Here is a 13,651-nt window from a genome sequence, read left to right on the forward strand (position 1 = left end):
AGAAACCCCTGAGTGTCATCGGGTGTGCCCCCCCCCAAATAAAACAAAAAACAAACAAAAAGAACACAAAAAGGGTTGGAAGGACTCATATGCATTAGATGGTGCTAATAAACATATTATCCTCTAATCTGGTTGGTCATTAACAGTTCATATGTGAAGATAAAAAACTTTAGAGGTTTTTAATTTAATTTAATTTTATTTGGAGTTATATGTGGTGGTGCTCAGAGTTCTCCTGGCTTTATGCTCAGAAATTATTCCTGGCAGGCTCCAGGACCATATGGGATGCTGGGAAAATGCCCTTTCAGCTGTACTATTGCTCTAGTCCCAGGGTTTTTTAAAAATCAGATTTTACCAGGGTGCAACTAGGAATTTTGTATTCACATGTGTCCATAATGCATAGCCAGTTTAGGTAAGGACTGCTTTAGAATTCACTGATTAGCTGGAGCAATAGCACAGTATTTTCTGTGCACGTGGCCAACACAGGAGGGTCCCCGGTTCGATTCCTGGCATCCCATATTGTCCCCCAAGCCTTCCAGGGCAATTTCTGAGCTCAGAGCTAGAAATAACCCCTGAGTGCCACCGGGTGTGACCCCAAAACAAAACAAAAGAACTTATTAACTAGAAGATAAACACAAATTTAAAAATGGGGTACAGTTCATCACTGAATAAACAAACAAGTGAGGGTCTACTAAATATATGAAGTTGAGCCCTTTTTTCCCCCTTCATTTTCCTATTTGTTGTAAATGGAACTTTATTCATTATTGTAGAAATCAAGTTTATATGGTTGGTATTGATATCATCTTACAGTGGTCTTCAAACTTTTTAAACATGGGGCCAGTTCACTGTCCCTCAGACTATTGGAGGGACGGACTATAGTAAAAACAGAAACTATGAAAAAATTTCTATGCACACTGCATATATCTTATTTTGAAGTGAAGAAACAAAACGGGAAAAAACACAATATGCGGCCCACAGGCCTTAGTTTGAGGACCACTGGAAGAGAATTATAATCCAGGTGTGGACTATCAATTTTGTTTTTTTTTCAGATTTGCATTAATGTTTTATATTTATATTATATAAAATTTTACATGTTAAACTACTGCTTAGTTACAGATATGAGATCCAAGTTCCTTTGGGGTTTTTTTTTGTTTGTTTGTTTGTTTGTCTTTGGGTCACATCTAGTGATACTCCTGGGGGTACTCCTGGATCTGCACTCAACAATTACTCCTGGCAGTACTCTGGGAATCATATGAGGATCCAGGGATAGAGCTCAGGATAGCCACTATCCTTCCTCTACAGCCCCAGTCAGAGCTCTTTAGAGCTTAACATTTTCTTAAAATATATATTAATGCTATTCAGAAATCCAAAAAGGACACCACTGCATAGCCAGACAAGATACAAACAAGTCAATATTAGACAATATAGGATGCTTAACACTTTTAAATGTAGGCCTTGAAAGCAGGAAAAAACACAAATGAAAAAAAAAAAAAACTTTTTATTAATTCTGGTAAAAGTGATTTGAAAATACTTCCTTATATATTAATGGAAAGACTTTTTTGCTTTTCCTATTAGGGTTTATGAATGATGATTTTGACTTACCTGGCTTGAAAGATTCTTGACTTGCTGGGCATGAATAATCTCTGGAGTATCAACCACAGAAGTGAAATTAGCTTTTTCCATTTCTGCTGATTGCTTATATTTAATCTGCAAAGGACACCCAAGAGTTGGGTAAATGTTTACAATGTGCACAACTATATTGGTTTGGTTTGATAAATAGGTAAAAATATTCATTTTTCCAGGAGAATGTATTCACTTGATTTCTATATTTATTTAACTTTACAAAGAGTAAGATTCTCTTTCTTTTTTTCCCCAAATCTCCAGCCATTGTTTTATTTTTCTTATTTCTTTTTTAATTAATATATTTATTTAAGCACCATGATTACAAACATGTTTTTAGTTGGGTTTCAGTTATAAAAAATATATATACCCCACTTCACAGTGTAATATTCCCATCAACAATGGCCCTGCATCTCCCTCCTCCCCCAATCCCAGCCTGTCTTTGAGACAGGCATTCTTTTTCTCTCACTCACTACCGTTATCATGATAGTTGTCAGTGTAGTTATTTCTCTAACTGAACTCACCACTCTTTGTTGTCACTAAGATATATAACTATTAAGGAATTAGACATACAAAGAAAATATAGATGTCCCCATTAAGTTTTTTGAGATAGTCTTGGTGGAGATGAGATCAGGGCACATTTTTGTCCCACACCATAGTTTTATTGAGTCTCAGCAGTTTGCAGCAGTAAGGATCAGGTAGTGTCCTAGAGGTGGGGGGACCCCTCTGGAGCTGAATCCAGTAGCATGCAATATTCCACAATATTCCATTGTGGGAGTGTGGGAGAAAAAGGGCCACATAGAATGAGTCAACAGGAGTGGTGGTTGCAGCTTCTTGTCTGGGCTAGAGATGTAGGGCTGAGAGGGTGTCCTTTTGCTTTGGGAACTGAGTAGCTGCTTTCAGTTTTTCTTTTAAGACTGTTTTTAAGTCTGTAAAGTTTCTGAGCTGTTGTTTATCCATGATGCTATGTATGCTTCCTTCATTACCTGAACATGAGTCTAGCTGGATGCAGTATTCTAGGTATTCAGACCTTGAAGATTTCTTGTGACAGATCTACTGTAAATCTTAAGGATGGTCCTTTAAATATAATTTCCCTTTTTGATCTTGCTGATTTCAGTATTCTATCCCTATCTTTGGGATTTGTCATTATGACTTTGATGTGTCTTGGGGTACTTTTCTTTGGGTCTCTTTTAGCTGGTAATCTTTGGGTATGCATTATTTGGTTGCATGCACTCTTTAGCTCTGAAAATTTCTCTGCAATGATACCCTTGACTGTTGATTCTTTCTGAGGATTTTCTTTCTGAGTCTCTGGGACTCCAATGATTCTTATGTTGTTTCTGTTGAGTTTATCAAAGACTTCTATTGTTTTCTGTTCACAATGTTTTGAGGATTTTTTTCCATTGTCTGATCATTTGCTTTAAGGCTATTTCCCAATCTCTTTTGTATGGAGTTGTAATGCATCCCATCTTCTAGCTCACTAATTCAGCCCTCAGCTGCTGTTACTATGTTGGATCGGCTTTCCAGTGAAGTTTTCATTTCACCTACCAAGTTTTTCAGTCCTATTATTTCAGTTTGGATTTTTCTCATTTCTATTTTCCTATCCTCTTGATTCTTATTTATCATTCATTCAGCTTGATCCATGCTTTCTTTGAGTTCTATGAGCATCCTCCATATTTCTTCTCCAAACTCCTTATCTGAGAGGCTAAATAAGAGGTTTGTACTTTTCAAGTCATTAGAGCTGCCATCTTCATTCTCTATGCATGGTGTTGGCCTGTGTTGTTTCCTTATTGTCATGCTTGTAGTGTGGTGTTTTCTTTTCTTTCTTTTTTTTTTTTTTTTTTTTTTTTTTTGGTTTTTGGGCCACACCCGGCGGTGGTCAGGGGTTACTCCTGGCTGTATGCTCAGAAATAGCTCCTGGCAGGCACGGGGGACCATATAGGACACCGGGATTCGAACCAACCACCTTTGGTCCTGGATCGGCTGCTTGCAAGGCAAACGCCGCTGTGCTATCTCTCTGGGCCCCTAGTGTGGTGTTTTCTATGTATTGTGCTGGTGTTCCTTGACCAGAAGATGTGCACAGTTGTGAAGCGAAGCAGCCATGCTCCTCTAGCTTTGCCCTTTGTAGGTGGATACAGGTCATCTCTGATGATGTGCTCTCAGGAGTTCTGATGACATGCCCTCTCGTGCTATTTTGGGCAGGGTGGATCACAACCTCACAGAGTTTACTGTGCACCAAAGTGCATGTCAGGTATCACTCTGGCAGTGATTGGGGACCATATCTGGTGCCAGGGTTTGAACCAGGGTTGATGATGTGAAAGGCAAGCACCTTATCCACTGTAACATCTCCCAATGTTAGTTTGCCTCATCTACCAACAGCTATTTGCTACCTCAAATTTTCTCTTAACTTTTTTATTATTTTTTCTCTTAATATTTTTTTAGACTATAGACTAAAAAAGGCATTAGAAGCAGACCTGATCAGTTCCAGATCTTTGAATTTTAATGAATTCCAAGAGGTGTATGCTTAAAAATGCCAATGTATACATTTGATTCACTGATCAACAAGTTACATAATAGGACAACTATGTGTTCTTGGGGCTGCTATTACTTTTTGGAAACACTGATACAGAATACTGACCTGACTGGCAATATCAGTAGCATTCCTGGCCCTCATAAAGTCTGGAGTTTCGTTGGCCATGGCATTCAGACCTCTTCCTTTGACTTCAAGCTCCAGGTCTCTCTTATATTCTTTCTGTAATAACATTTAAAACAAAAGTTACCCATACTTCATTGTTTGGTAATAAATGTATAGCAATATTCTAATCCACATTACTTGCCACTCCTTTGCTATTATTCACCTTCCCTATTCCAGGTGGAGGGAAAGGGTTAAATCAGGAAGTCTACTTTCAGAAACAAGTCTGCTCCTATTAACAGACATTAACATATAGTTTTCTTTGGACATTCAATATTCTCTACTTAGAAAATTAAACTTTCAAGTTTCAAATCTAATTTTGATTTGATTAGGTATAAACCACTCATGTGGGTATTTTATTTAAATAGACATATCATATAACCTCCCCACTACTCAATTTGACTGGCTTTGAAAAATAAAAAAAAATAAAAAATAAATGGACATATCAAATGTTGTAAGGTTGAATTAAATCATATTAGATAAAAAACAGGTTACAATAAGCACTAAAGAGACAGATTTATTTTATTTTACCAGCTTATCTGAAATAGAAATGTATTTTATGTGTGGCTACTTCACTACATGCTATGGAACTTTAAATTCAGCACTTCTCTTTTGATTTTTCTGTTTTGTGAATTAATGTTTGTGAGAGTAGGAGTGTAACTTGGCTAATAAGAAAGAATGCTATCAATTATGTAAATTATAAACATGCCTACCTCATTGAGGATCTGTGTGGCATTTTTTGCTCTTAACATATCAGGAGTATCTTCCATTTCTGTGAGACCCTTTCCACGGATACTTTCCTCTAGATCCTTTCTGTATTCTTTCTATATCACAAAATAAAAGGAGAAACCTTAATTGTTCAAAAAAGAAAACAAAACCCCCCATACCCTTCTGCTTTTCAACAGTTAAAATTTTATGAGAGATAAAAATAAAAATAGGGCATATGTTTAATTTATTATTAAATATAAAATAAGAAATTCAATTAATACAGTGTTAAGAAAAGTACATTTTATTATGTATTCAAGGAAAACAGAAAAATAATTAATGGTTAGGTGGTAGGACTAAACAGTGAACCCAACTTGTAACTCATCATTAAGTGGTAATAAAAATGGTAAAAGCAAAAATAAATAAATAAAACAAAACTAAAAGATAAAAGAAAAAAGATAAAAACAAAAACAAGAAACCAAAATCAACTCAACAACACCAAACCAACCAAACAAACAAAAAAAGCAAAAAATGCACTGATCAGAGTTATTAGTGAAATTATTTGGATTATGTAAGGAAAGGTAAGACCCATGGCCTCTACCTCACTGGCTATTTTGGTGGCATATTTGACATGTAACAAAGCTGGTGTGACCTCCAGACCAGTCAGGTTCCTGCCTTTAATGGACTCTTCATAGTCCTTCCGATATTCTTTCTAATGAATATGAAGGAAAGACAAGGTTTCTTTGTTTTTGTTTTTGTTTCTTTGTTACTCTGAGATGCTTAGTGGTTACTCTTGGTTCTAACCTCAGGAATTACTAATTAATTGCCTTGTTGATGCTGGAGAACCATATGGGATGCCAGGGTTCAAATCTGGACTGGCCTAATTCAAGTAAGCCCCCTACCCAATATATTTTTATTCTGACACTGGAAAGTTGCGTTTTAAAATAACCTTTAGTGCAAGTTGTTTCGTATTTTAAAAAATTCCCATTTTCCATGTGTGGCTCCTTCATATCAGCATTCTGTAGTGTCTTTATAGCTGAAATATATCTTCTTTTTCATGTTTGTTGAAGGTAAATGGTCCCAAAAAAACTTCACATGTTGACATCAACTTTTATGAGCTCCTTGTCATCCACAGGACTGTGTCCTGTGTCCACAAAGACTGTGAATCCATTTTTATTTTATTTTATTTTTTTTGCTGATGCCATCCTTCCCACCCCTCATCTTTTGCTGTTATTATTGCTATGTCAAAGTACATATGTATATAATTGGATGTCAGATATGTGCTGCGATTCCAGTGGTAGTGGCAGGAAATGCTCTTGGTGGAGGATCCAACTTGTGGCCTCAGACACAAGATTGATTCTTTTTTCATTAATCATTTTTGGGTTAGTCTATAAATACAATTTATTTGGAAGGGGAGAAGGGACTCAAAAGTGCTGAGAGTCTATTATTGGTTCTGAGCTCAGAAATGATTGTTGATAGTTTATCAGGGACCACTTCTAGTGCTGGGTATTTTAACTAGGCGTGAGGACACCACAACCATATGCAAAACAAGTGCTTTGTCTCTTGTACTATCTTTCTGACACCCATAATAACATTTTCCTTTATGCTGTAAAATACTTTGCTTTTTAATTAAAAGTGATTCAAGAGGAACAGATAATTCAGAAGTAGGTCCTGGGATTACCAAATGCAAACTTGGCTTTCATCATAATCATGATTTATTATTTTTAATCACTGAAGAATGGCACAGAAATAAACAATGGCTTAGAGAAGTCCTAAGGTTTTGTCTAATTCTCCATCTTTAATTCATGAAGTAAGCTCAGAGGCTGAAAATGATTGCTGAAAAGTCATTTTTATAATTTTTAATTTTGATAGAAATTTATAAAAATGCTGCAAAAATAGCACAAGGAACTTTCACAGAAACTTTAGATTTACCAATTGTTTTAAATTTTCAGTTATCTAGCAGTATAGTAAAATGTTCCACAAGCTGCTTCATTTATTTTTTAAAATTTTACCATTAGATTAGAGAGGTTAAAGACAAACCTAAATTAAGATAATTTCCCAATAAAGATTGAATTTATAAGATTCAGAATATGATTCCATTCTTCCCCATTACTGGTTACAATTGAAGGAAAAGGTTTAGATGACCCTCCTTACATATCGAGAACAGGAAATAGGGCATTTTGATTTTTGATTTTGGTAAACATTTTGGTGACTAAAATTCATTTATTTGATGTAGAGTTTCTATTAAGAGAAGACCAAGATGAAAAGTTATGGATACACCAGCCTTGCAGCTGAAAGCTGGCTATCTTGGTAGGAGAGATCAGACCAAACTTCCACCCTACCAAAGCCACATCTGTTGTGCCCATCACCCATAACTGCCTCTTTGCCTATCTTCACCAATCTTCTATGCTTCTCTGCGAAGACACCAATTTGGCCAAATTCCAGGTATACTGGTATTTAGGCTGATATCACCAAGATATTTTGGAGTGAGTATGGGCACCCTCCCACAGAATTCTCCTACTGCCAGGAGACCTGGCAGCTGAGAATATGCCCCACAAAAGCCTCAGTCTTAATAATCATGCTTAGAATTCCTAGACTACATGGCTGCATTTGCCATGTGACAACTTTATTTGTTTGATGCTGTCACTCCCATAGAAACACACCAGTTTAGATGCTAGTGTATAGCTGAGGTCACTTAATGTTCTGAAACAAATGAAATAACAAAAAGATCAGCTAGCAACAAGAGCTTACTAAACCTTCTGCTACAAATTTGCTTGTTGTTTTTTGCTTTTTGGGCCACACTTAGTGACACTCGGGATTACTCCTGGCTATGTGCTCAAAAATTGCTCCTGGCTTGTGGTACCATATGGGACACCAGAGAAATCGAACATCGGTCCATCCTAGGTCAGCGTGTGAAAGACAAACGCTCTGCTGCTTGGACCACCGCTCTGGCCACATCGTACTTCTTTTTTTTTTTTTTTTTTTTTGGTTTTTGGGTCTCACCCGGCAGTGCTCAGGAGTTACTCCTGGCTCCATGCTCAGAAGTCGCTCCTGGCGAGCACGGGGGACCATATGGGACGCCGGGATTCGAACCGATGACCTTTTGCATGAGAGGCAAACGCCTTACCTCCATGCTATCTCTCCGGCCCCTGTACTTCTTTTTTAAAATGGTCTTTCCTCTCTTCCTTTTTCTTTCTATTCTTTTTAAGATAATTTTGTACTTTCTGGAAACTAGGCTATGGTCAACTATGTCAATTATGTGATGCAAATTCTTTTTTTTCCATTTTTTGTTTGTTTTGTTTTTGGGGGGAGATGGGGCAATCACACCAAGCAACACTCAGGGGTTACTCCTGGCTCTACGCTCAGAAATTGCCCCTGGCAGGCTCGGGGGACCATATGGGATTCGAACCACCGTCCTTCTGCATGGAAGGCAAACGCCTTGCCTCCATGCTATCTCGCCGGCCCCCGATGCAAATTCTTTAAGTAAAGTATATGAGAGAAAAAGAGAGAGAAGATAAAACCAATGTGAATTGTGTCTGTATGTGTGGCTTTAAACGTTCCCTCATCAAAGAAAATTGGAATATTATTCAATGCCATTTGTTTCAGTATTGGACTAGCTTGCAATATTCAAATTCGATGAAAATGATGGTTAAAATAAAATTTGCATAGTAAACCTTACTATGTGGAACATACTTTATAACTGAATCACAGGCTTTCCAAGATGAAAAGATTTCATTGATCTTATGTAAAACAAGTTGTATCAGTTATCACCTTTGAGTAAGTAGGGATTCATATGTTTATGGGCAGTGCTTGTATCAGCCTGCTGATAGGCCTGTTTATCAGACTTACCCCACTTTGCATCTGCTGAGACTCTTTGGCAGTGAGGTATGTTGGAGTTTCAAAGTCCAACATGGGTTTTCCTCGTTCCTTTTCAAATTTCTCTTTGTATTTAACCTAGAGATTTAAAAAAAGTCTTGTTAGACATCTCTCATCTCCTCTTAACTTTATCCTCTTAATTTTAGAAAGAATCAGTTTAGGGTGGTATTTTTAAGGCCACTCAAAACAATTTCTTATTGCATTTTGGCTCCAAGACCTCTTGTTGTTACGTGGGGTAGTGATGGGGGAGGATTATTGTCTATACGGCATAATTAGGAGTTGAGTTTGATTTAAAGAGGCAAAGTGTTGAGCTGAAAAAAATGCAAAAAAAAAAATCTGCTGTTAATGAAAGGAAATATATTGGAAAATTATTCAGAAATAAGATTAGCCAGGACCTGGTAATATGTTAGAAGTAAACATGTTAATCAGCATTAATACAAGTTTCTGGAAAAAAATGCATAAGTTTTCTTTCAAAAGAACTGTTATCAAGGATCTAGGGTCTTATTTAATATATTATATGCAACTGTGTTTACGTAAATAACTACCAAGCTCTTAACTGATTACCTCTTTAGTTAGCCACTAAATGAGTTTATAACATAAACTGATATAAAGGTGAAAATAATTACTATTGTGATTGTCTTGCTAATCAACCTAATATTTTCAATAGACTTTTAAGGGCATTTTATTTATTTATTTATTTATTTATTTATTTTGTTTTTTGGGGCCACACCCGGTGGTGCTCAGAAATAGCTGTCTGCTCAGAAATAGCTCCTGGCAGGCATGGGGGACCATATGGGACACCGGGATTCGAACCAACCACCTTTGGTCCTGGATTGGCTGCTTGCAAGGCAAACGCCGCTGTACTATCTCTCCGGGCCCGGCATTTTATTTTTTAATTTTATTTATTTAGGTTTTGGGGCCACACCAGAGGTGCTCAGGGACTTAGGAGACCATGTGGTTTGACGGGGAACAAACCTGGGCTAGCTGTGCATAAGGCAAGCACTTTACCTGCTGTACTAGCCTAAAGCTCAGCATTTAAAAATATAATCCCCTGGGGCTGGAGTGATAGCACAGTGGGTAGGGCATTTGCTTTGCACTCAGCTGACCTGATTCAATCCCTGGCATCCCATGTGGTCCTCCACACCTGCCAGGAGTCATTTCTGCGCGCAGAGCCAGGAGTAACACCTGAGCTCCATGAAGTGTGGCCCCCAAACCACATATATTTGTCTATATACACAAATATATCACATACATTTGTGTACACACACACACATACAAACACACACACACACACACACACACATATATACACATACACAAAATCTCCTTGTCCTAATACCATTTGATTAGGAACAAGGAAAGCATACAATGATTCATATTTCATAGAGGAGACGTGGAAAAACAAGGCAAAGGTCCTCGGTCATTTAGCATCTTTTTAAAAAAAATTTATTTGGGGGTGTTTGAGTCTCAAGTAGGCATGCTCCATAGTTAAAATTTAGCACTGGTTGTGATCAGGGAACCAACCATAGATGGTGCTGGGGAATAAATTAGGGCCAGAGGTATGCAAGGGTAGCACCTTACTCCTATGCTATTTTTCCAGCCCCCATATAGTATGTTTTTTGTTTGATTTTGAGGGGGATCAGTCCCAGCAGTGCTCAGAAGCTACTCCAAGCTCTACACTTTGGGATCACTCCTGGGCATGGCTGAGGGACCATACTGAGTGCAGAGGTTTGAATTCATGTGGGCCACATGTAAGGCAAGTACCCTTCTACTCCATCCACTGTTCCCTTCCTTCCTCCCCCACACATACACAGAACATCTTTTCTGTTTGTTTTTGGATTCCACATAGCATCTTAATAGCAATGCTTAGTTCCAATGCTCTTGCTTTAGACATTAGGACAGAGATCTGGGGCAAGGAGCACTTAATAAAATGACAGAGAACATTCTAGAAATTTGGCCAATTAGATAATGTCCAATAAGAGACCAAAATAATGGTAAATTTGTTATAAAAAAGTCTTCTGAGAACTAGCTTCTAACTAATTAGCTAACTAACTTCAGTGTATTTCTCTGAAAATCTTAATTGTTTAACTATTTTTTAGTTTTTAAATATTCAAGCACTTCAAAAGATCACATTATTTCTTTCCTTAAGATCTTTATACTGTTAGTCCTTGACAATAAACTGAATAAAAATGTATTGCAGCTATATAGGCATTGATTCTCCAATTTATATGGTTACTATTGTTTTCAGTAATACCATGATATATTATTTCAAATGTTGCTCAATTTAAAACCCCTTTTACCTTAAACTATGGTTCAAGAAACTCTACTATCCTGGATTGACCAATCAAGAATTTTGGCCTAGAAGACAAATGTACATCAGGGAAATAAGTCTACTTGATTAACTTACTATACTCTGTAATTCTGTAGCCTCTTTCAGATGAAGCTGCTCCAAGTTATCAGGTATTGTGTGGTAGTGGCCTTTACTCTTTTCATACTTTTTCTTGTACTGGTACTGAGGGGAAAGTGGGAAAAAAGTCTCATTGAAGGAAAAAGTTACTCAACACTCCACATTTTCCTTTTAGAATAAACACAGTGGCAGGTGAAAGACAAAATCAAAGTTAGCAAGAACTAATTAGGTCAGTACTGAAAAATAAAGATCCAACTTCCACACCATCAGTTAATGTAAAACACCAAAACTTAATATGCATTATTCAAGGTAGGTTTTAAAAGTGAAGAGTGGAAAATTATTCCAAACTACTTTTTTTAAAAAAACTTATAATTTGTGTACTTACATAGAAAAAGCAATTGGTTAATCAGAAAAACCCTCAGATATTCTACAAAATAGAACTACTTTTACATTCTAAGAACTATTATAATTTGTTAAGATAGTAGATTAATGGTGTAATTAGGAAACATTCAAGCTTTCTAATAAATCTAATGTCTTAGATCAGAAAAAGACATGAAAGTGAGTTCTAGGAAGGTATATAATGGGAAATAGAGGAATCAAGCTATTTCTGGAGCAAATGATTGAGCTTACAGAACTGGCAAGTTGGCTTGTATTCAGGACATGATTCATTATTAGAGATTCTTTCATATCTGTCACAGGTTTGTGAAGTTTCTTTAGGTCAGCTTTATATTTAACCTGCAAATAAAGGGGAATAAAGAAATATCATTGCAGAAGCAATGGACTCATGAAAGCCATAAAAAGATATTTTATCTTAAAACAAATGGTGATGAACAGCATCTCTAATTCACAGTAGCTAAATAATGAAGACAACTCAACAGGCATTTGACAGGTAAATGTATGAGCAAATGAGGTGAATGTATATGATGAAATGTAATTTAGTCATAAGAAAAAATAAAGTGTACATTCTACAACAAGGATGAAACTGAAACTATTATACTAAGTAAAATAAAGAAGACAAAAAGGAGAAATAATTTTTGAAGATTAAAAGGAGACCTGGGGGCTGGAGAGATAGTAAGGGGCTTGCTTTGCATGTAGTTGTCCTGGGTTCCTCTCATTACTGATCAATGCCCAGAGAGATTCCTGAGTGGAGAGTCAGGAGTAACCCTAGATATTTGCCAGTTCTGACCTAAAGACCAACCAGCCAAACAAACAGCCAAAGAAATAAAAGTAGATCCAGGACATTGGGAACTAGAGGGAGAAGAAAATAGATAACATAAATATTCTGTTTAGGGTAATGAAACATTTGGGAAATAATGTTGACACTTATAAAACAATGTGACTATAATTAGTACCACTGAATTATACACAACAATTTTTATTTTATATACTTTGCCACAATTCACCACACTTAAAATATTTTACCTTAATTAAAAACAACATACCTCACTTGCAAGATTATTAGCATCTTTCATGACTTTGTAGAGTTGACTGTCTTTTGGATTGTATTTTGTTGTCTTGCCCTTCTCTTTCTTGAAATTTTCTTGGTATTTAACCTGAGAGCAAATATAAACAAATCATTACTGAAATGCAATTGATTTGAGGATTGAGAGACTATAGAAAGATAAATCAAAGTAATTTGTTAGTATAAAATAATTCTAATTTTTTGTTTGTTTTTGGTTTTGGTTTTCAGGCCACACCTGGTGACGCTCAGGGGGTAGGTACTCTTGGCTATGCACTCAGAAATCGCTCCTAGCTTGGGGGACCATATGGGATGCCAGGGATGGAACTGTGGTTCGTCCTGGGTCAGCCACGTGCAAGGCAAATGCCCTACTGCTGCACCACCGCTCCGGCCCCAATTAAGTATAAAATAAAAGAATTCCATAGTAGACCAAACTAGGACTATTATAGGTGTAGAGGAGCCACTATTAGTAATTAGTTTGAACAACAAAAAAATCCCAAATTAAATTCAAGAGATATACTATTTATTTAGTTCTTTGGTGGGGGTGTCATATCCAGTGGCACTCAGGGATATATAAAAGAGGAAGCAGAAATGCAACTTAAGAGCACAACAGAATGTAAGTGTATGTTCTGTTGACCTTTCTCTGAAAGAAGTCATTCTCACAGAAACAAAAAAGCCTGTGATGGAAAGTCAGAGGTGTCGGCACCAAATGGGAACTTTTCCTAAGATGTGAAATTCACAAGGGTCAGGCTGATCCTGAGAGCTGTGAAATGCAAAATAATAATAATAATAATAATAATAATAATAATAATAAATAAATAAATAAAATGTGCAGACAGATTAAAGAAGAAACTTAAGATGGATGCAAAGGCCCCATCTTCAGTACAAAAAAATACTC

At 36.7% G+C, this 13,651-nt stretch overlaps 1 protein-coding gene across 1 annotated transcript in view; it reads right to left on the bottom strand.

Annotated features, from left to right (window-relative positions):
* Positions 1–13,651, bottom strand: part of NEB (nebulin) — a 263,307-nt gene that overhangs the window by 25,641 nt on the left and 224,015 nt on the right. Inside the window, exons 124-131 of the mRNA XM_049772977.1 lie at positions 12,737–12,847; positions 11,925–12,029; positions 11,295–11,399; positions 8,861–8,965; positions 5,613–5,723; positions 5,020–5,130; positions 4,253–4,366; positions 1,600–1,704 (exon numbers count right to left, since the gene is read on the bottom strand). Of these exons, the coding sequence (XP_049628934.1) occupies positions 1,600–1,704; positions 4,253–4,366; positions 5,020–5,130; positions 5,613–5,723; positions 8,861–8,965; positions 11,295–11,399; positions 11,925–12,029; positions 12,737–12,847 (867 nt within the window). The remainder of the gene's footprint in view (positions 1–1,599; positions 1,705–4,252; positions 4,367–5,019; positions 5,131–5,612; positions 5,724–8,860; positions 8,966–11,294; positions 11,400–11,924; positions 12,030–12,736; positions 12,848–13,651) is intronic.

Source organism: Suncus etruscus, chromosome 5 (genome assembly GCF_024139225.1).
Source record: "Suncus etruscus isolate mSunEtr1 chromosome 5, mSunEtr1.pri.cur, whole genome shotgun sequence".
Lineage (NCBI taxonomy): Eukaryota > Metazoa > Chordata > Mammalia > Eulipotyphla > Soricidae > Suncus > Suncus etruscus.